Source organism: Micromys minutus, assembly GCF_963924665.1.
Source record: "Micromys minutus genome assembly, chromosome: 12".
NCBI lineage: Eukaryota > Metazoa > Chordata > Mammalia > Rodentia > Muridae > Micromys > Micromys minutus.
In genome coordinates this window covers 38317333-38340937 of record NC_137981.1, presented here as the reverse complement: position 1 = coordinate 38340937, position 23605 = coordinate 38317333, and the positions used below count along the sequence as shown (strand labels likewise).

Below are 23605 nucleotides of genomic sequence, written 5' to 3'. Positions count from 1 at the left end.
CTCTAGTTGCAACCATTTTCTTTTTTTTTTTTTTTTTTTTTTTGTGTGTGTGTGTGTGTGCAAAAGGACCTTTTTCTTTTTTTTAAACGACTGTATTTTACAAAACAAAGATATATGTACAGATTTTAAACATTTTTTGCTTAAAATTATACATTTTGTCAGTACTGTTTTTTCAGATATTAAAATAATTTTTACATAAAACTATGTGAATATATTTTTTAGTCAGTACTTGATTTTTTCAAGGGCTTGACAGTATGCATTGAAAACCTAATAGTTACCATGAGCGTAAAGTACATGCAAAACAAAACGCAACATGGAAATAGTCAGTCTTCTTGTTTTGTAAATATATATATATATTTTTTTTTGTTTTCTTTATTTCTTGGACTTCATACAGTCTGTGAGTTGTTTCTGGGGGAGTGCAAGCCTCTGGGGTTAGCATCCCAATATCAGTGACTGCATATTATGTCTGTTCTTTTGTGACTGGGTTATCTCACTCAGGATGATATTCTCTAGATGCAGCCATTTTCTTAAGAATTTGGTTAAGTCATTGTTTCTGGTGGCTGAGTGTTTGGGGGTTTCTTAATTAGAATTTTCTGACAAATCTGGTCAGATGTGGCACATGACTTATTCGCAACAAACAAAAATTGATGTTCTCATCTTTGCTTGTGTTTTTGGAGTTTGATTTTTATTCCTCACATCCAGCAGCTAGTTTGGTACCTACAATCTTCAGCCCATGCACTATAAGGTCCTATAAGTCTTATTAGTCAATACTTTTATTCTGTCCACCTACATACAAACAATCCTATTATTCATTTTCAAATAAGAAAAATAATAAGTAAAGGAAATCACCTGTTTGCTGTCAGGTCACCAGTACATCCTGACTGCAGAATGACATCCTAGTCTTTTATATTTCCTAGGCCTCGTTTTTGAGAGGATATTGATAAGTGACTATGAGAGTTAGGAATCTGGAATTTCCAAAATAAACTCAAAAACCATACGACTGCCTTGTCCATCTTGTTTCTATGGTCAGTCTACATCTCATGCTATTATATGCCCCAATATCATTTTTGGCAGGTAGGTCAAAATGTGTCAGTGTTTTAACAGTGTATTTGGTTCTAGTGATCAAACCCTCTACAACAAGTCAACCCTTCAGATTGGTAGAATCTACAAAAACTCTAACACACACACACACACACCAAAGCACTCACATGCATGAATAAATATATATCTGTAAAAGTATATGTAATTGTGTTAATATTCAGTTTTATTTTTATATTGAGAAATTAAATTTTTCATATATTCTGAGACCTGAATAGGTCTTAGCCAATCTTCCTAAACTGTGTCTCCTTATATGATTCAAGACAGCCTTTGCTTTGTGCTGGGAGTGACCTTGGAGAAAATGATTTTAAGTTTCATCTAGAGGTAGCCTAAGCTCTAAGGTTCAGGATGAATTCAGAACTTGTCTTTGGATAATGGTACTGAGTCAATATTATTGTTCCCATCTTTAGGCTGTGGATTCCCACTGATTACTGAGCCTTGTTAGCACTTTGGCCTGGCTGTCAAGAAGCAGTTGGCAGGTGCACTTGGTTGGTACAGGCAGAGCAGACATGGAGCTGGAGATTAGGTCAAGATGTGTGGTATGCTTGCCTTGAATGGAACACCTGGAGAAAGAAAGCTGGACCGAACACTTTAATACACAACAAAGATATATGCACCACAATGTTCATAGCGGCTCTATTTATAATAGCCAGAAGCTGGAAAGAACCCAGATGTCCTTCAGAAGACGAATGGATACAAAAATTGTGGTACATATACACAATGGAATACTACTCAGCCACCAGAAACAATGACTTAACCAAATTCTTAAGAAAATGGCTGCATCTAGAGAAGATCATCCTGAGTGAGATAACCCAGTCACAAAAGAACAGACATAATATGCAGTCACTGATAGTGGGATGCTAACCCCAGAGGCTTGCACTCCCCCAGAAACAACTCACAGACTGTATGAAGTCCAAGAAATAAAGAAAACAAAAACTATACATATATTCACAAAACAAGAAGACTTTGACTATTTCCATGTTGCGTTTTGTTTTGCATGTACTTTACGCTTATTGCAACTAGTACGTTTTCAATGCATACTGTCAAGCCCTTGAAAAAAATCAAGTACCGACTAAAAAACATATTCACATGGTTTTATGTAAAATTTATTTTAATGTCTGAAAAACAGTACTGACAAAAAATGTATAATTTTAAGCAAAAAATGTTTAAAATCTTTACATCTATCTTTGTTTTGAAAAATAAAATTGTTTAAAAAAAAAAAAAGAAAGCTGGACCGACAGAGAAACAGAAATTGGTGCCTACTGGCAGAAGTCCTTTAGCCCTTCATTAGACAACTGGAAATGTCTCCTCTTAGCTACAACACTGGCTTTGATTTAGCTGCCTATAGTCTAATCTCAGAGTCTTAGTTCTTCACTCTGATGACTAAGCAGTCTTGGGATTCTTCTTGGAAGTTCTTTGGTTCAAACCTAAATTCCTGGTATCCACAAAGCTGGACACACTATGCACAGCAAAAATATTCCAGCCTGTGTAGCTCTGGGTGGCTGGAAACTCATGAATCCTAAGCCCCATGCCACTTCCAGAGAGCCATTTCTGACTGATAGTTCTGGGGTTACAGAACAATGTCACCACACCTGAATAAAAAAGGTTCTTAGAAGTGAGAGTTAGAGACTACATTTATATTCAAATAATTATTTGTCTAAGGCTTTTTTAGCATCTAACAAAAAGATTATTTTAATTTTTCTTTGAATTTGTTAATGTCATGGAATAAACTGATGGATTTCATATTTAATACCATTCCTGCATCCTCATGCCCCTATCACATAGGTAGCCTTTTCTGCAAAAGGATGCATGTAGTCCTGTAGAGACTTGATACTCCAGAAAAGGAAGATGCAGGGTAGGGGGAGGTGAGAGTGGGCACCACACCCTCAAAGTGAACTGAAGGGGAATAAGGACATTAGGACTTGGAGGAAGGCAACATTTGGGAGGTAAAAAAATAAAATAATTAATAAAAAATATCTTTATATGTAATTAATGAAAACACAAAGTTATTTCATCCTTTATTTTTAAGTTATTCAGAAACAGAAATATATGATGTATACCTAAAATCATAAAATCTTTACATATTAATGAAATGTCCTTTGATTTAGATATTACAATATTATTCTCCTGAAAAATCATGTCTCATTCTGAAAATACAAAGATAATCAATAATAATATTGTTATATCATAAGAGAATAATTTCAATCTGTCCAAATTAAGGAGTATAAGTTATGGATTAAATGTACAAAAACTGTTTTTTTTTTATACAAAACATAATCACTAACACAAACTTTTATTCAATAGCATCAAAATATTTTGGTAATCATTCTTTTTCCATATTCAAAATGTGATCACAGGCTTATTTCTATTTTAGTCAATACTCTCTAAACAGAGTTAATAATATAAATTTAATGTTTATACTTCTATGAAATAAGAATAAATCACATTATTATTACATATGTAGTGTAACTCTCATAGGTCATATTTCTGGATATCATCTTAATTTGACTGTTCTTCAGTCGCTGTCAATTTAATTTTGATATAAGATGAAATATGCACAGAATACACAGTGACTGAATGTTGGAATAACATGAATTTTTTTATTTTGTAGCAGGATTTTAGGTACACATTTATATGTGTGTATATATATGTATATATATGTACCTATATATAATGTAATAAAAGATGAGTTATAATCTGTTGAATAACATACAATATTAGTATATAAAATACAAAGCTGTATCTTAAATGGACCATAAATATGGTTTATACTTAAGAAAACAATATATTGGAAAGAATGAGGCTTCATGAAATATTTTCTTTTTCTTTTTTTTTTTTTTTTTCTTTTTTTTGTAAATTGGAAAATATCTTCATTTGTTCTAAGGCATTGGTCCGAGTCCCCTTAGAACTTCTGAAACTGCTTCTTGGTGCCTGCAGCCTTGGTGACCTTGAGCACATTGAATCGAACAGTCTTGCTCAGAGGCCTGCACTCTCCAACAGTAACAATGTCACCAGTCTGGACATGCCTGAAACAGGGGGACAGGTGCACAGACATGTTCTTGTGATGCTTCTCAAAGCAGTTGTATTTCCGGATGTAATGGAGATAGTCCCGGCGGATGACAATGGTCCTCTGCATCTTCATCTTTGTCACGACACCAGACAGGATGTGCCCTCTGATGGAAACATTACTGGTGAAGGGGCATTTCTTGTCTATGTAGGTGCCCTCGACGGCCTCCTTGGGCATCTTGAAGCCAAGACCGATGTTTTTGTAGTACCAAGGATGTTTTTCCTTGCCGGTTTCTCCTAGCAAGACACGCTTCTTGTTTTGAAAGATTGTAGGCTGCTTTTGGTAAGCACGCTCCGTCTGAATGTCCACCATCTTCCCAGCAGCCTGAGAAAAGGCTCATGAAATATTTTCATGTATATGTAAAAATATAATCTTTCTGGAAAACTCAAATATAAATTTTGTTAGCAAGTAATCATAAACTGTCAAAACATAATATTAGTAAGAGAATTTGACTATGTACTTAAATGGTATTTTTAATAAAAAATGGAAATTACAAAAAAATTCATTTTATAAAATAGGCAGTCATTATTACAGCCCTTAGCAAAATATCAAATCAATGGGGGAAAAAGATAACAAATAAATAACAAAACTTCAAATTGAAACAAAGAAAACAAAACACCCAAACCAACCAAATCTCTAAACAAAAACTCTAATTAAGCTAAGCAGCCTTCTCTTGATGGAGATTTAGGTACACAGACCTACAGCCTGTGGCTGCCCTTGAACTGATGGCAATAAATTTTTCAAGATAAATGTAGACATTTGTCATGTTGGGGTGGTTGATGGATAAATCCTCCCAATGCTGAACAGGAGACATGTTACAGGATTTAACTCAGAGGCTAGCAAATTCCCTTGACAGATCTCCATGAAATTATTGTTGATGACACGTCAGGACGAGCAAGGATTTTCATCCTCAGAATCCTCCTGATTGCCCAGCAGATATTGATGTCGCTCAGAACTTCTCTGAAGCCGTTCAAAGGTACACTCTAGCTGGACTAGATGCTAAACAAAATAAAGGCCATGTCATACATAGAAAAGTCAGAAAATGCAGCCGAAGGTTGCCATGGTTATAGGGGTTATAGGAATGAGATGCAATAATGGTTCACTTCCTTGGTACACTTATTGTTCCTGGTGAATTGTTGTTTCTGAGGGAAATCTTGACCCTGTCTGTGCCCTGTTTGAGCTTCTGTTGGTGTATTTCAGACCTAAGGGAAGAAGGGACAAAGGCCTGGTAAGTACCTGACATGCCAGCTATCCAGCAAACACCAGCTTTATTCAGCAGGATAATCCAGTATGACCTTACAGCTGAGGTTATTCCCTGGATCCCAAAAGGAGAAGGGCCAGAGAGCTCTTGGACCTGGATTTTCTTATCAGATATAAATACCTTCTTGAAACTGAACTGTGACTGACACACTGTGCAGGAATTAAAAAAATAGTCCATATATATTTTAATGAAAAATTACTGGGTAGCAATGTCTGAATCTCAGTTCATGATAGATGTGAGCAACAATAAAAATCATGCAGAGGCCTTCTTGGAAGCCTGACCACTATTTAAATGAAGTCTATTGTTATTTCTAGAATGCATAAACGTGCCTGTGTTCTACTTGTGAACCCCTACAACTTCGAATCCCCAGAGAAGAATCTCACAAGTGATCCATGCTCACGGAAGAGATAATGTGATCTACAATTCTGTGCTATATGCAAATCTTCCCAAGGGTAAGTCTTAAACTCTAAAGGTCATATTCATGAAGAAGAAAATAGACACCCCTGCTATGTTTACGGGTACCCTAGAACTATTTCTTAAGAGACTTAAGGGATATTAGGCTCAGGTTATAACCCAGAGCTCAGAAGGAAGGAAGATGTATACAATCGCCAGAAACTCTATGGACAACATGTATTATTTCATGGACAGAAAGTCTTTTAAACTGGACCAGAACAGTCCTCTGAGGTGCTCCTGTCTGAGGCATAGAGCAATGAAGAATATCAAACGGCCAAAACAGACAGTTGTACAGTACAGGAAAACTGCATGGCTCTGCCTTGCTGTGCCAGTAGTTCAGAGACCTTGGAAAGATGCTGCATCATTTCAGCCAAGACGTACACACACACACACACACACACACACACAGAGAGAGAGAGAGAGAGAGAGAGACAGAGACAGAGACAGACAGACAGACAGACAGACAGAGAAACAGAGAGAGAGAGAGATTTTTTCTCTTGCAGCCCCACATCTCTTACACCAATCCTCAGCCTGAGAGACACCTTTCACACATCCCTGTTTGTCCAGTCAGCTGGCTCCAGAATGTAAGCTCCAGGATAGAAGTCTAGCAACACTGACATAAAACAGGACTGACAAGCTCCTACTCAAGCTCTATCAGTATGAACTAGATCTAGGGAGGGTGAAGAGACCATCTTGCAATGTAGGGAAAGGGGGACATAAAGGACACAGGCCCCCTTCCCAAAAGAATACAAGGACAATGACTCGTTGAGCAATTTTTCTGTGATCTAGTGCTTGCAAGTAGTTTTCCATCTATGACCGTACATGACCACTACAGGGCAAAGGAGCTAAAGCTCTGACTTCATCACTCAAAGCTCTGTGCCAATACAAAGGAGACACCCATAGAGAACTTCTCGAGCATAATGTCATACAGGTGCGGAATGTGTGTTCAACCTATCTTAATGAACTGCAGCCTGTAGTTGAGCAGGAGGGAATGCCTGCCAGTCATTCAGTTGCTTGCAAGAGGCTCACACCACAGAGAGAATTGTAAATGATCACACAAATGATCTGGATGAGGTATAGGTAGTGCCTGGGTAAGGTAGAGGATGTTTATAGGGTTTATGGCTGGGTTTATAGCTAGATGTGAGTACAACCTGCCCTGACGCTTCATTCGTCCTACCTGGTGCTGCTAGGCACATAGGTCATATATGTTCATGCTGGCCTTACCACACAGCCACTTTGTATTGTTGCAGCACTGTGGCATTACACCCTCCTCTGCTACCAGCATTCAGTTCTCATCCCACAATAGCCTTGCTTTGCTCTTCATGTGAACTGACTCTCTCAGGAGGTGGCAATTCCTGATGCTGGACCACAAACAAAAAAAACAGTGACTCGAAGCCAGCATCCATCTTCCTCCCACTCCTCAAGTACCATCCACACCTCAATGGCCCTGATCCACAGACCAGTCCCAGACTACAGTTCAGATCACCCATGGAGTATCACATAGAGTAAGGTCAAATCCAGAGAACAGCCCCATCCGCAAGACACAAGGTACTTCTGAAAACCAAGAGGACATGGGTCCCGTGTGTGCTTATATGTCCATGGAATTGCAAAACCACATGGAGGTTGAGAACAAACCTTCTCGTGGAGTGGAGAGGAGACCCAACAAGTACTCATACATTCTATGTGTCTCATGGAAGCCATTCCTACAAATCTACTTCCAGAGCCCCAGAGGCTCAAGCTTGGGTGTTATTTCCATTGTGGTACAGACCTTTTCTATCTAGAGCATCCTGAGTTGGGAAAGACAATATGACTGAGTTTCTTCACTCAGCTCCTGCAACCTGGACAAGGCCTCACTGACCTTCCGGGGCATTTGCTGAAGGTCAGTCATCACCTCATGATGCTGTAGCTTCAGCATATGGGACTCAAAGTGGATCCTGGGGTAGGGCATGTCAAACAGGCAAATACCCCTTTTGACTAAGGGTTCAAGAATCACATGAATTCAAGCTGAATTCTGAACTGTCCCAACCCGTTAATTGCACATCCTTGCTCCTTGGAACTGGGTCATCTTGGTGCTTATTAAACTTATTTTATTGGCCTGGGGCAAGTAAAACCAGGGAACCAAAAGTAGGAAGGTAACCCAATTTAGCTCCAGGGGGTGGGGTGGGGTACTTGTAGGAAATGTGTACCTCTCCAAGACCTTTCCAGGAGTTTGTGCCCCAGGCCTGAATTCAACTTAAACCTGTGACAACTCTTCTCTTCTTAGACAAGGATTTGTCAGTTCTTGATTCCATTGCTGCATAATTTCCCAAAGGAAATAATCAGTATTTGCACGGAAAAGGTTGTATGACAAACACCAGTATTTTCCAAGTTAAGGTGCCTTCAAGTTAAGCACACAGGCCACTTGCTAGGATGCTCAAAGTAAGGCTTCCTGGACTCTTCGTTACTATTACTACCTGGAAACTGACTCAGGCAAATCTACAGGAACCACCACATTCTATAGACCCTGCAGGTGTTAAGAGGAACAGACACACACACACACACACACACACACACACACACACACAGAGAGAGAGAGAGAGACACACAAACACAAACTCTAACAAAGGGAAACCATCAGAATGCCAAATAAATAAATAAAATGCAATGATTTGGCTTTATCTCCGAGAATAATAAGCAAAATTTGAGAAAAACATTGCTTTCCTGCAGTCAATCCAGTAACACAGGAAGAGAGAACAGTGAGATCAGCCTCCTCCAGCTGTTGACAGACCAATTAGATCCAAAGCACCTCTAGATCCGTTACAAAATAAACAGAAGCACCTAGAGTCTCCCACACACCAACACCTAACCAGGCTCCTTAACTACATAGGGAGAGCTCACATACTACAGCCCATATCCCCAGACTGATTCATGCCACAGGCTCTGATTGACTCTTGGAGGAATCAAAATGCCCTGTTACCCATGTCCCTCCTAATGCACTTCAATTCTGTGTTTAAAATGCAGTCAGAAAAAAATGAGTTTGGGCATGGGTCCAGCCTGGAGTTGTAGCCTTCTGTGATGTGAGGAGATCTGTAGGTTAACAGAGAAGACCCAAGAGAGTCATCACCGAACTAGGCATAATGACTACCTGTCGCTCAAATCCTTGCTGGTGTAATTGTCCAGAATTCCCTGAAGTTCGTCCCCCTCATTTGTGATCTTCTGCAGATCAATTTTCTGCTTCTCCAACCTCTTCCTCATCTGCTCCTCCTCAGTGGCGGTGGGAGGTTGGGATGATACCTTCCCAAAGGATGCTGTTGGTAGATAAACACAAGTAAACTTGTAGAGATAATAGGACAGGGAAAGAAGAGACCATGCTTAGTCCCAAACAGAAGTCTGAGAGAGGGAATTCGAGAGTCACAGTGAATCCCTGAAAGAACAGAAATGCTAACTTCGAGCTGGGCTTCTCAGCCATGTCCCTGTTCCCAACCACCATCACTAAACATATGCCTCATTCCCTAGTGCAATCCTCCTGGCCCTGAAATGCATAAGCTGGCCCAGCCAAGAAGAATTGGAGGGCACTGTCAGCTCATATCTGATAGGTAGAGGTAAATCCTGGAGTTCATAGTGCTTATCGCAAAAAAAGATTGGCCATAAACACCAAAACCTAGCATCTCATACAAGCCAACATCTCTGCAGGCTTCTTAAAATGCAGGGTGGGAGCTCACACAGTACTACCTTTACCCCAGACTATGAGGCATGCCACATCATATATGTTCAACACCAAAGTGTCTGAGTCCTTGATACATGACTAGAGGAATATTCCCCTCTTTTCTTGGCATCACATACTCAAGTCAACTACAGAAATCTGTTGAGGTGGAAGTACTTCAACACTCTATCCTGAGAGCAATACTATGTTATTCTCACTGAGCTTCCTCCAGAATCCTTTACTACTCAGCAGGTAATCAAGATCTCTCAATAAAGCAACTGCAGGCTTGTCAGTTCCTGGCTCTCTGCAAAACTAATCATCAGAAATTCTTGACTCATGGTCTACCATGTAGGAATGTCAAGGCTCCAGATCATAAGTCCTACTCCTGGAAGGGCCAGCTCAAGCCCGCCTCCTTCAGGAAGCTATCCACCCCCTGTCCCGGACTCACTGTGCCTTCCAAAGAATAATTTCAATCTTCCTGGTTTAGAACATGAAGGAAGGCGGGCCTCCTTCTGCCTAGGTCTGGTCTCTGGAAGTATTCTATTCGACCTCCGAAAGGGCCTGCCCAATATGGACAACATGCCTGTTTGTGAACCCAATAAGCTCTGAAAGAATACCCAACATGCAGTTGGTATCACCACAACACTGGTGACATCACAGAAGATTCTAGGGTTCTCCTGGAGACAAGAGATTGTCCAGGGAATTGACTACTGATGATGTCACTAGGAACTGCCATGGCTTACATGCTAACCAGCTTGCCCAAACTGACCTGTTTTTGAGGTACCCTTTCTTAGAGTTGCTCTTTGGACCCAGGGGATACCCCTTAGTACCTTCTTCCTCCAAAGATAGAAATATCTCTATGCTTCATTACATGCCAAGCGAATTGGAAGGGGATTATTTGTTAGAGTCTCAGCATGGGTAGATCATTGTTAGGACCTAAAGCTTTAGGACCTTTGAATGCGGGAGATTCTTCTCCACAGTAAATCTACTCCTAGCTCCCATTCATGTAAAAGACAGTTCACTGCAGCAGGTTTCCATGTTTCCCAGAGGCCAAAATCGTTCTCCTCCCCCTTTCATTTTATGCAAGTGTGATTTAGTTTCTTACTGTGCATGCCTTGAGAGTGGACATTGTTTCAGTATATTCACACATGTGTTTTCATGAAATCCCTCAGAATCCCATTTTTTTGCAATGAAAACTCCCTAGTGCTTGGCAATATAATTTCCCAAGTACAAGGTCATTATCAATTGTAGAGTTTATGTCCCTTTTTTTTTTTTTGTTTCAATTTTATTGGATATTGTCTGTATTTACATCTCAAATGTTATATCCTTCCCCCCCACTCCCCTCAACTTGCTTCCATGAAGGTGCTCCCTCTCCCAATCACTCTCTCCACCTCAGTGCCTTGGCTGTTGATGGTGTTGTTCTTCCCAAGAAGGTGCAAACCCTTCAGCTCTTTAAGTTCTTTCTCCAGCTCTTTCATTGAGGAACCTGTGTTAAGTCTGATGTTTAGCTGCAAGCATCCTTTGTGCTGAATTTTATCAGTACATTAAAAGAAAATTTTTACAGGTTTTTTGTTTTGTTTTGTTTTGCTTTGCTTTGCTTTGCTTTGTTTTGTTTTTGCTTATGGGTTGTGGCTTCTGGTTTTGTATTTTAATGAGATTCCTGTGCGAACATGTGTGTCTCTACATCTTATGTGTTTCTCATGCTTCCCCCCCCCCTTGGCTCCTTTTCCTATGTTTATTGGTTTTTCTCCTAGTCTGCTTTGTTTGGTTTTGTTCTATCTTATTTTATTTTTTCATTATTATTTGTTATTCCCCCAGATGCAAGAATAAAGACCACCCACCAAATCCTGGTTAAATTATTTAAACAATTAATTAAACCATGATTTCTTTATTCATACCCACAGGCTGTATCTCCCTAAAGTTGGGGATCAAGAGATCAGCATTAGACATGGGTGAAATCAGGGTTCTTATGGTTGAGGAGCAGGGAATTTCCAGATGGGGGGTTTGGCAGGCAAGTGAGTGGGGTCACTGAAGCAGAACATAAGCATAACAAGCTGATCATAGCAACCTCTAGAGACTAAGACAGGGTTGCACAGTGCTCATCACAACAAAGTGGTCATAACAGCAGGTGGTCATGAGAGCAGGTGGTAATAACAGCAGGTGGTCATGACAGCAGGTGGTCATGACAGCAGGTGGTCATGACAGCAGGTGGTAATAACAGCAGGTGGTCATGACAGCAGGTGGTCATAACAGCAGGTGGTCATAATTATCTTCAGAAACAAAGGCATGTTTGCCATTCCTGGAACAGGTAGTAAAGAACCATTTGAGTTCAGGTTATCTGTTTGCTATAGCCCAATCCTTGACAGACATATTTAATCATAAACAGAAATGAACTTTTTTTTAAGTTGACTCTCACTCCTAAAATGAAGCCAGGCTGGTTTATCATTATTCTCTAAATGCTATTTGTTTTCTAGGAGAAATCGAAAGATGTGAATTCAGATGGAAGGAGGGGAGAGAGGATCTTAGAAGAGTTGGGGGGGAAGGAAATCATAATCAGAATGTATTGTATTAAAATAAAGACATTTTCAATAAAAAGTAGAAAATGAAAGAAAAAAATGGCTGCATTCTTGTTTTGACTTGAAATTTTGACTGCAACTAAATTTAAAAATAAAGAATGGATTAACATGGCAGAAGAAAGTCCATGACTGCATGAAATGATCAGTACTCACCACATTTAATGAGGTTTATAGTGAGAATTAAAGGTGAAATTGTAGAGCAGAAAGATGTGGGAAATGATGCCGTTTGAGCCAATGCCTGGACCAGCAGGTCTTTCCCAGCATCCTGCTCAAACAGAAATGCTGAGGGATCAGTTTTCCCATGTCTAGCCAGAAACCCAGACGTGTTCCTGTAAGAAGCAAAGAAGTGGAGCCAGGCTACATCTTGAGCTCGAAGCTGAAATTGGCATTGCCACTCAGGCCATACAAACTTTGTAGGAGTGTAGAATGCAATCATTATGGGATCTCAGGGTTTTTACTGAGGTTCTAGAAAACCGGGCACTGTGAGGGAGTGTAGGGAGCCGTATTGGATTTGGAGACAAAGGGCCGCACCCTAAGATGGCGCCCGCTTCCACCCTCTCTAACTAGTAAACAGCCCAAGAGTGCATGCGCCTGTATCATGCCACGTTACTAACCAATTATGTTAAGACACTTCAGCTGATGGACGGGCAGGGAGAATAAAAGGAGAGAGCCTCCCGGGCACGGGGTTCCCCCCCTCCACAAAAAAGCATCAAGAAAGGAATCCTGAATAAACCGCTGAGAGAAGAACCTGGCCGTGTTGCGTCTTTTCCTTGCGGGACAAGGTTGGGCGCGACAAGGGAGAGCTTCAGAAGCTGAAAGACCTCCGCTGAGGGGAGACCCTCAGTCAAGTCTCAGGATAACATGACCCCCCCCCCCCAAGAACTCACAAGAGACCATCCTTGCTGCAGTTACATGAGGTTTTTTAATGGACCAGTGCACTGGGGTCGAGACACATATCCCACGCAGGGGTAGAGGAGTCTGACCCCAAGTAGCTGGGAGATGGGGTTTTAAAGGAAACAAACCACAACCCGGGGAGGGGGTAGTACCTCATTGGAGAATACCAAAAATACCAGTGAAGAATCATAAGGGAAATACCTGGTTTCTCAAGATTGCCTTTAAGGTGAAAATTACCAGTGAAGAATCGTGAGGGGAACATCCGGTTTCTCAAGAATGTTTATGATGTGTCATTTAACTTTTATGTTTTTATGGTCAGTCAGTTTCTGAAACAGAGTCACCCTGACCTTAAGGCCATAAATTCTTTATGGTCAGCCAGTTCCTGAAACAGAGTCACTGAGCCTGCTATCCTACGTTTTTGGCTCTACTCTACCTGCTCAGGGTCTTCTACTTTACCTGTTAGGGGGTCAGGATTTATCCTGGTCTTTCAATGCCACTACACATGAAGACTATGCCTAAGTGGAGACTCTCAGGCACTGTAAATACCAAAGACATGAGACTCTGCTGAGGAAAGTACAAGCCTGTAGTAAAGTTGGCCCAAAAGAAAAACTACATGTGCCCCAGGCAGCAGCTCTGGATGGGCATCAATACTCAACTCATTTAAGTCTAGGTGATAGAAGCACAACCCAGAGATGCTGGGCACAGGAATTCTGGGTTTGATGGTTATTTTCTCCCTCTAGGGTTTCAGTCCTGCTTTGATCTAGTCTTTCCTCTCTATGCCTCCATTCTTTCCCCTTAGAAGGGAGTGTCAACCCATGCTGTTGTCTGCTGGTCATTGCTTTTGGGGGTTGATTGTTTTTGTTTTGTTTTGTTTACAGTTGGTCACAGAAAAGTGTTTGCCTTGAGTCTCAGAAAAAACTTTGGACTTTGAACTTTTGAATAATATAAAGACTACACAGATCTGTAAGTTCCGCTCAATGCATTGTGCATTATGAGGTAGCAGTGAGTCAATGGGGGTCAGGAACAGAATGTTATAGTTTATATGTGGCAAATCTCCCATGGGTTCATGTGTTTGAACCCTTGGTCCCCAGCTGGAGGTACTGATCAGGATTATAGACTTTAGAAGGTAATGATCAAGCTGGAGAAACTGAGTTCCCAGAGTGGAGAGTTGGCCTTGAGGACCATAGCCCAGTTCTGCTTCTAGTCCAAGTACTCCTCTTCATACTCAGCCACCAGCATGTGAACAACAGCCCTGAGTTCCCACCACAACACACCCAGCCCCTCAGTCCGTCATGCATTCACTGTTCATGATGGACTGTGGATTCTCAAACTGTATGCCAAGAAATAAAAAATAAAATAAACAGATAAATTTTATCCCAAGTGGAGAAAAAAACAGAAAGAAAGAAGAAAGAAAGAAAGAAAGAAAGAAAGAAAGACAGAGAAAGAAAGAAAGAAAAGAAAGAAAGAAAAGAAAGAAAAAAAGAAAGAGAAGGAAGGAAAGACAACTAAGGAATTTGGAGTTCAGTATTAGAACATGGATTTACTCAAGAAGCTAGACACCAGAGAATCAAACAACCCTATTAAAAAATGGGGTACAGAGCTAAACAAGTTCTCAATTGAGGAATATCAAATGGCTGAGAAGCATCTAAGGAAGTGCTCAACATCCTTAGCCATCAGGGAAATGCAAATCAAAACAACCCTAAGATTCTACCTCACACCAGTCAGAATGGCTAAGATAAAAAATTCAGATGACAGCAGATGCTGGCGAGGATGCAGAGAAAGAGGAACACTTCTTCACTGTTGGTGGATTGTAAACTGGTACAACCACTCTAGAAATCAGTCTGGCGATTCCTCAGAAAATTGGACACAGTACTACCTGAAGACCCAGTTATTCCACTTCTGGGAATATACCCCAGAGAAGCTACAACATAGAACAAAGATACATGCACCACAATGTTCATAGCAGCTCTATTTATAATAGCCAGAAGCTGGAAAGAACCCAGATGTCCTTCAGTAGATGAATGGATACAAAAATTGTGGTACATTTACACAATGGAGTACTACTCAGCTATCAGAAACAATGACTTTATGAAATTCTTAAGAAAATGGCTGCATCTCTAGAGAATATCATCCTGAGTGAGGTAACCCAGTCACAAAAGAACAGACATAGTATACAGTCACTGATAATTGGATACTGACCCCAGAAAGCTCTGAACACCCCAGAAACAACTCACAGTTCAAGAAGAAAAAATAAAATGAAAAACCATTATGCTTAATCTTTACACACCAAGAAAACTTTGACTAATTCCAGGCTACGTGCTGTTTTATATGTACTTTGTGCTCATTGTAACTAGTAAGATCTTAATGCACACTATTAAACCTTTAAAAAAAAACAAGTACTGACAAAAATAAATAAATAAATAAATAATAAATGTTCAGTTGTTAAGGTACAATTAAAAAAAACAGAGCAACTAGAAATCATATCAGCTTGTTCATATATTTGCATTTTGTATATATTTGCATTTTATATCTGGAGGCCCATAACTATTAAAATCAACTAAACTCTTAAAAAAATAAAATATTACAAAAAAAAAGAACATGGATTTAATACATGTAAGAAACCCTTCATCCGATTCCTAGTACTACATGTATATAAACGAAATGGACTGACAGTGGGGGAAAAATTAGATTATGTAGAGTACTTAGCACAGTATGGGAACATAGTAAGGGAAACTCACTAGTGATTATTATCATAGTATGTAAATATAACTATGTACATGCACACATATATGTATATATAAATAAAGCATCAAAGAATTGATTAGGGGTGTCTTAGGGATAAGAAAGAAGAGCATTTGGGGAATGCCCTTGAAAACAGCAGACAATTGTCCTGAATCACTGTAGTGTGCAGCTCTTGGTTCTACTCATTGCCTGTGCTCTACTCCTGTTAAACAGTCACCCATCCCTGCTGTAGAAAATGGCTTTGCACCATCCCCTGCACAGAGTTCTGACCTCATCCCTCGCTGATAAACCACAGGCGCTGGTTTCTGTTTGCCTCTGATCTCTAAGCTTGTGGGATAAGAGGCTGCGCCACTATACAGAGCTTATATAAGGCATGGAGCCTAAGCTAGAGGTCTGACAATGCCATCTGTACCTCTGGATCCCAACATGATGAGCCTGGACCCCAACAGACTCCAGATGTCTCCAACTTTTAACGGGGCTCCTTTTTGCTTACTTGGATTGTCTACTTCCAGCTTCCTCTCCACTTTGAGATAAAAGGAGGCAAGATCGGGTATGGGTGGAGAGGGGGAGGATATACAGAGGGTCAGGAAATCGAACAGAGGTGTGTCGCAGTGGGGGATGGGGAACTGGGGGTAGCCACCAACAAGTCCAAGAGCCTCCCAGGACCCAACAGGGATGAGATTAGCTAAACTGCCGAACAAAGGGGAAGAAGAACCTATAGAGGCCATATCCAGAGGTTAGGCAAGGGTTGGGGGATGGGGCCACCCACTCATCTCCAAATTTTTAACCCAGAATTGCTCCAGTCTAAAGGAAATATGGTGACAAAGCATGGAGCAGAGACTGAAGGAAAGGCCACCCAGAGACTGCCCCACCTGGGAATTCATCCCATACGAAGTCACCAAACCCAGACAATAGTGCAAGAAGTGCTTGCTGACAGGAGCCTGATACAGCTGTCTCCTGAGAAGCTCTGCCAGAGCGTGACAAATACAGAGGCGGAAGTTCTCAGCCAACCATTGGACTAAGAACAGGGTCTCCAATGGAGGAGTTAGAGAAAGGACTGAAGGAGCTGAAGGGGTTTGCAACCACATAGGAAGAACAATATCAACCAACCAGACCCAACCCCCACCCCCCAGAGCTCCCAGAGACTAAACTACCAACCAAGAGTACACATGGAGAGACCTATGGCTCCAGCCGCATTTGTAGCAGAGGACAGCCTTATCCATGAAGGCTCAATGCCTCAGTGTAGGGGACCGCCAGGGCGGGGAGGTGGGAGGGAGTGGGTGGGTGAGCACTCTCATAGAGGCAGGGGGTGGGGGATAGGATAGGCGGATTCTGGAGGGGAAATCGGGAAAGGGGATAACATTTGAAATGTAAGTAAAGAAAATATCCAATAAATAAAAAAGGAGGAAGAGGAGGACGAGGAGAAGGGAGCACTGTGCGGAGTCCTCAGGAAGCAGCGGAGGCAGACGAAAACAAGTGAAAAACGTTTTTCTCCAGTATTTTAGTCACAGAAAGATCCAACACAAGCAAATGCGGGAAATGTGGCTGTAAAATAACAGGTCGCGCCATCCACAAGGAAACCACAACCTAACCATGAGGAGCCCTGTTCTTACTGGCTGTACTATCCGCGATCCTCCGCTAGGGGGAGGAGGACAGCACACAGGCGGTAGCCCAGCCGGTTCCAGCTCTTGATGACCTGTGTTGGTTGTACATCTGTCTCTCAGAAGTTTTAGAGGAAATTACTGTGTGGCCACTGAGCAGAACGGCTGCCTAGAAATATGTCTTCAAAATGTAGATTCCCGGGATCCTTGAGCCTTTTCTGAGCCCCTAAAAGTGAACTATTTTTAGACTTATACATGACATGGGGTCCTGTTTTCTGTCTTATTTACAGCTCTCCTCTCCTGCCCTCCCCTGCCCTCCCCTCCCTTCCTACCCTCCCTCTCTCTCTCCCTCCCTCCCTCCCTCCCTCCCTCCTCCCCCCCCCCCCCCCCCCCGCCTCTTTCTCTCTCTCTCTTTGGATTTAGGCTTGGGTTTAGGACATAATTTCCAAAATGGCCCTAAACATATTTGTGTTATATGTAAGTGAAGCACTATTCTCAGAATTGACGATTCTAAGGTTAAAAAATATCGATCAACTCTGAAAAAGTTGAAGAAGGTCTACATCCTGCAGATCACTAGCCGGTATTTCTTTGTGTAGAAACCACTGCTTCGCAAATTTGTTTTCATCTTTACCAAATGATAAATTTCATATGTGTATAAAAGAACGACGTTTAAATAAACTTCCTTATTCATAAGTTATTGGTTTGTGTGCCAGTTGTATAAATTTAGCCATGAAATTTTCCTGCCACTCGCGGGAAAGGCAGCTCTGGACTTGAGACCTAAAAGGAACGTTATCCAGTTTCTCCGCTAGAGGGAGCCAGAGGACTTCTTCTGCCAGCAAAGGACCATAACCGCCACCAAGAACGGCCTTCTGAAGACCTGGTTTCACCTTGGTTTTAGGCAGAAGTGAACACACAGGACAAAATAACAGAAAGACATGTATGCAGCTCAAGACTCTTTAGGACTCTTTAGGGCTTACGAGTAGTTTATAAGATCTGTCAGCAGAGTCTCTGCCTTCCGTCCTGTGTTTTCCTTTGGCTCATCTCTTTAACAGCATTTATACCCATTGGTATTTAAACCCTTGTGGTTTCTAACAGATTTTCCCAAGGATTGTGTCCTGGGAGCCTCGGAGTTAGGCAGAGACAGCAGAGAAGGCTCAGAGGCCCGCATTGCCTTTGGCAAGCAGGGTTCTTTTATTTGGGACACTGAGCTGGGAGGGTGGGAAGAGATTCCCCCACTCAGCTAACCCAGGACCAGCTCCACTTTGTGTATGAGCAGAACTAAGGAGCTCCCCAGACCAGTTTCTGAATTAGTCGCTTTGGGGTGGGGTCTGAGAATGAGTCTTCTCAACCGTCAACCCCAGATGCTACCAGTCCAGAGACTGAGAACGGCTTTAACGCAGACCACATGTTTGCTCGTCTGATCCACACCCTGTAACTGGATGGGTGGTGTCTGTGGAGGAACGCACCTCAATAGCCAGTCTGTTTCACTGCTGGGGGAAGATAAATAAATAGGTGTAAATGCAGGGTTCCAGGGACACAGTGACAGAACTCAGTACTGTCCCTCGTAGGTCTGGCTAACCTTTCAGAATTTTCCTTACTAGCAGGCAGGGATGCTTGTTAACTGTTACTTGGAAGGTGCTTCACATTTGATGGGGGCGGGGCTGGCTTGCATCTGTAACTGTGGAATCTACCCCACCACGGCTATGTCATGGTTTCCCTCCCCGGTTTCATTGGTCTCTGCTTCTCCCGAAACCTAGTGAAGTGTTTCCTCCGCACAAGCTACTTAGGAAAGTGTTTATCGGAGCTTTGCATGGAATAAAGAGGGCCCTCCCTGTTTTCATCTATGGCGTAGGGCAGGGATAAAAATATCCTTGAGTGTACCTAAGATTATCAAAGGAGAGACAGAAAATGCCAGATTTCACCTCTTTAGAATTGTCTGTGTAAATGCGGATGCTGCCGCGTTTCCAAAAATAGTAAAGTTCAGCCTGCTTCAACAGAACTTTTTTTTTTCTTTTAACATTGTCTCAGTGAGTAACTGCTAGAGCTATAAATAAGATCCTGGCTACAATCCAGTCTCCAGCTTAAAGGGATTTACAGTGAAGCAGGGAGAGGCGAAATGTCTGTAATTAACTACAGTATCACACCAGGCAAATGGAAGTCCACACACCCAGTGCTGGGAGATGGGGGGGAGGAGGGCCATTTTCACTTAGGGAGGAGGGATGGCAGCTGCAGGGGGGGGGGGCTAGCTGTCTCTAAATGGCAGGAGGACCTGGTGTATGTAAGTCTTCCAGACAGCGGACACCATGTGGGAAAAGACTCCAGTAGCCGCTTTATCTTTGGACTGCGCAGAGCTTGTGAGTGGAGTGTGTTCCACAGACAACACTAAAGACAGAAGAGCAGTTCTAACCTGGGAGGAACCTGCACAGGGTCAGTGCCATGCTACAGCAGAAGCTGTGACAAGTCAACTTTCGGGAATGAGGTGAGGAGAGTGGGGAGCAGAACAGTAAGACAGACACCCCCTCCCCACAGGCTGACAGTTACTGAGTTGTTTGGGGAACGTGGGCTCACTGTCTTTGCTCTGACAACTGACTCCTTGGGCTTTGGTTTCTCACCTGTGGTTCTGTGATTCCGAAGGCCTTATGTTTACCACGCATGACTCTGGAAGGCTTAACGCACCTCACCCTTCTAATTCTCCAAAATGATGGGATTCCGTCTGGTGAAAGAAGATACAACCCAAAGTCCCCTTGACCTGGCTGTGGTTTGGGGACAGGATTGAGAAGATGGAATTCCTGACTTAGAACTTGTTCCAGTTCTGAAAATGAGCAGGTGACTTAGGTCATACCATAAACACAAGGGTTTGATCAGGGACGGAGGCCAGATTTCATGACTATGACCAGAAATCTCAGACAACAGACAAATCCCATAAAATATTACTTCAGCCAGAAAACAAAAAGTATCCTGCCTTTAGCATTTAATCTCAGAATACTTAGGGAAATGTAAGGGAGCTGGAGGAGCCCTGGGGTCTTGGCCTGTGTGGGGTGCAATGAATGGTCCAGCTCAGGCTCCAGCCAGAAAACTAATGAGCACCTTTTGTCCTCCTGGAGCGGGAATGGGGGGGGGGGGTTATAGGAGACAGAGATCTAGCCACAAAGAAAATTCAAGGGAGAAAAATTAATCACCAGCTACCAGGAAACACCGGGAGCTCTCTAAATAGAGTGGAATCCTGGGCTAGGGTGGGGCAAATGATTTAGGAGCTGCAGGGCAGACAGGCTAAAGGAAGAGACCCTCCCGCGACACGGCAGAAGAATAAATCCAAAGCCACTCGAGCTTCTGGTAGGAGCCATTCCTAGGATCCTTAGTGACAGTTACCAGCAGCTGCCCCAGTCCCATGACTATCATGAGCAGCAGCATTTGCTGAAATACGCGGAGAATGTCTCCACTGTTGAGTCCGTGTCCAAATCGCTGTGTGAATGAAGAGGCTGCACAAGCAGCTGACGCATGCGCCTTCAAGCAGCAGCCTGGGAACGCCAACCTCTGACCTCAACAGGAGCTGCAGCTCACTGAAGGACCCATCTATGTCCTGGGGAGGTTTTAAGCGCTCTTTGCTCGTTCCTGGACCCTGGAGCATCATGGGATTTGAGCTGCATCTCTTTTGATGTACTACTGTACATCTCTAATTAATTTGGTTTATTGTTTTTAAATCATTCTTACACTAAAAGCTCCTCATTCTGTTTGGGTCTTCTTTAGTATTTATAAGTCAGTCTTCTTTTCTTTTCCAGTAGACCTTTAAATTTTGACAGTCTAAGTTTACAAAGATTAGCACGGAGACATGAGGAGATATCATAATGAGCTGGCAGGGCCTAACTCATTTCTTCTACAAGCGTTCTGCCAAATTTGTTCTGCCCCTGTCCAGTGTTTCTCTGAGTATACTAAGTGGGTCCCAAATGTTACAAAGGTCATCTGTGAGTGATTTGAAATTCACTGATAGCACATAAAAAATTTTTTAACATAGCAATATTGCTACATCTGTAACAATAATGATTTTTTTGTATGTGTGTCATAAAATAACCAGCATCCCACTCTCTTTTAAACTATATCTTCTGGAGTCATGGGGTTATGGGGTCATGAAGTCATGGGATCATGGGGTCATGGGGTTATGAGGTCATGAAGTCATGGGGTCATGGGGTCATGGGGTCATGGGGATGGAACCCAGAATGTCAGGCTGACCATCCCCCCAAACCTCCACTTCCTCTTCTTGTCTAACATGCACCCTTTAGAAGAGGGTTGTTTAAGATTCATGTGAGGTCCATGTATAGACATTAGCTTTTGACCTTTTACCAGGCTCTTCACTGGAAGAAGGAATCCGGTCAAAGTCCATCTGAATCTCCCGAATTTCAGACTGGTTTGTTGTGTTCTTGTGGTATTTTTGCAAAGAACCCTCATTCCTTTTATTTGAGAAATGGACTTAGAGACCACAGTCTCTGGTCAGGGTGTATTCTTTGTTCCTAAGTTGTTGTTTATAGATTTTTTTTAGTTTTGCTTTCAAAATAGACACAGTTGGGAAACATATACATTTGATGAGAAACAAGGACTTTCTCAACATTTAAAAGCTTGGTTTGCCTGTTTGCTGGTAGAGTATTAAGTATTTGCTAATTTTTGCAGGTCACACTTTTGTAGTTTTAAAATTCCAGAATCTGTGTCACCTGCAATGAGAGTTCTGAACACAGGCATGTCGGTTAGGTTTGGTTTTGTGCCGCCTGGTTTTGTTTTTGTCAATTTGACACAAATTAGGGTCGTTTGGGAAGAAGGGACCTCGATAGAGAATTTTTCTCTTTAAGATTAAACAGTAGGAGAGTCTGTGAAACATTTTTTTTTCTTTTGATTAATAGTTGTTGGGGGGGGTCCATTGTAAGTGGTGACACCCCACCAGCAGATGATTCTGGGTTATGTAAGAAGCAGGTTGAGAACATTCTGAGGAGCAAGCCAGTAAGCAACACTCCTCCATGGCCTCTGCTTCTGCCCTGCCTTCGGTTCCTGCCCTGATTTGCTTCATGCTAAACTGTAAGCTGTAAGATGAATTGAACCACCTCCCCCCACAAGATGCTTTTGGCCATGTTTATCCCAGCACAGAAACCTGACTAGAACTCAGGGTAAGATATCTTTGCAGGAGTCCTATAGAGACAGCATCATCTCTTAAGAATCCAGGGCTGTTAATTATGGTGTTTTTTTTATGTAATAATGTTTTCCTTTGTTCTTTTGTTTCTGCTTTTACTCTTCAGACTTCTTTAAGTATCTGCTGAAACCTGGCTGTTGTTCCAAAGATAAAAGATGCTTAAAACATCTGTGTTAGTAATAGGGAGGCAATTGCAATACATGTAAAAATCAAAGTAATTGAGTAAAAGTCCCAAGGTGTCATGTTTATATTAGAAATATCACTGTGACCTCAGTTTTTTTTCCCCCTCTGAATAAAAAGGGCTTCTGTTTTACACCAAGTGCTGTGAATCCAATTCTCAAACTTGTTCATGTTAGATAGTACACCACTGAGCTAGATCCCCAGGCCCAGGGCATCATTTAAATAGCAAGTACACTGTTTTGGGTACCAGTAATCTGGAGAGGACTTAGGGTATAGAGGAGGGTGTGGATGAGTCACATGCAAATGACATGCCATTTGATTAAAGGAACTTGAGCATCCACAGAGAGAGAACTAATCCCCTGCAGATACCAAGGGATCACTCTGAAATCAGGATGAGTTCTGGCTGGATTGTCCCCAAACATCTCAGAAACAGGCCTTTGATGTCTACTTTGATGTGCTATTTCTCATATTTGCCATAAGCAAGGCAAGAAGAAGATGTGTACGCTTGGTTAGGGAGGAGAGATCACTTATTTTTGGACAGCTGGTAACTTCTCTTCAGTTCACCAAGCCCTGCAGTGGTGGCACATGCCTTTAATCCCAGCACTCAAGATTCAGATGCAATTGGATGTTTGTACATTCAAGGCCACCCCGGTTTACAAAGAGAGTTCTAGGACAGCTAAGACTGTCACACAGAGAAACCCTGTCTCAATAAAACAAACAAACAAAACAGAACAAAAAAAAAGCAAGCAAGCAAAAAACTCTAAACAAACAATCAAAAAAAAAAAAAAAGAAATCCACATTCAAAAGAACATTTATTTTTGTTGTTCTTGTTGATAATGATGATGACGATAATGATGATGATGATGATGATGATGATA

The 23605-nt window shown here is 41.9% G+C and overlaps 1 protein-coding gene across 1 annotated transcript; it reads right to left on the bottom strand.

Annotated features, from left to right (window-relative positions):
- Positions 1-4000: 4000 nt before the first annotated feature.
- Positions 4001-4477, bottom strand: LOC308428144 (small ribosomal subunit protein uS17-like; the record flags this gene model as incomplete). Its single annotated transcript, XM_080926459.1, has 1 exon — positions 4001-4477. One exon carries the CDS (start codon positions 4475-4477, stop codon positions 4001-4003), a length of 477 nt encoding a protein of 158 aa, XP_080782585.1.
- Between the last annotated feature and the right edge of the window lie 19128 nt (positions 4478-23605).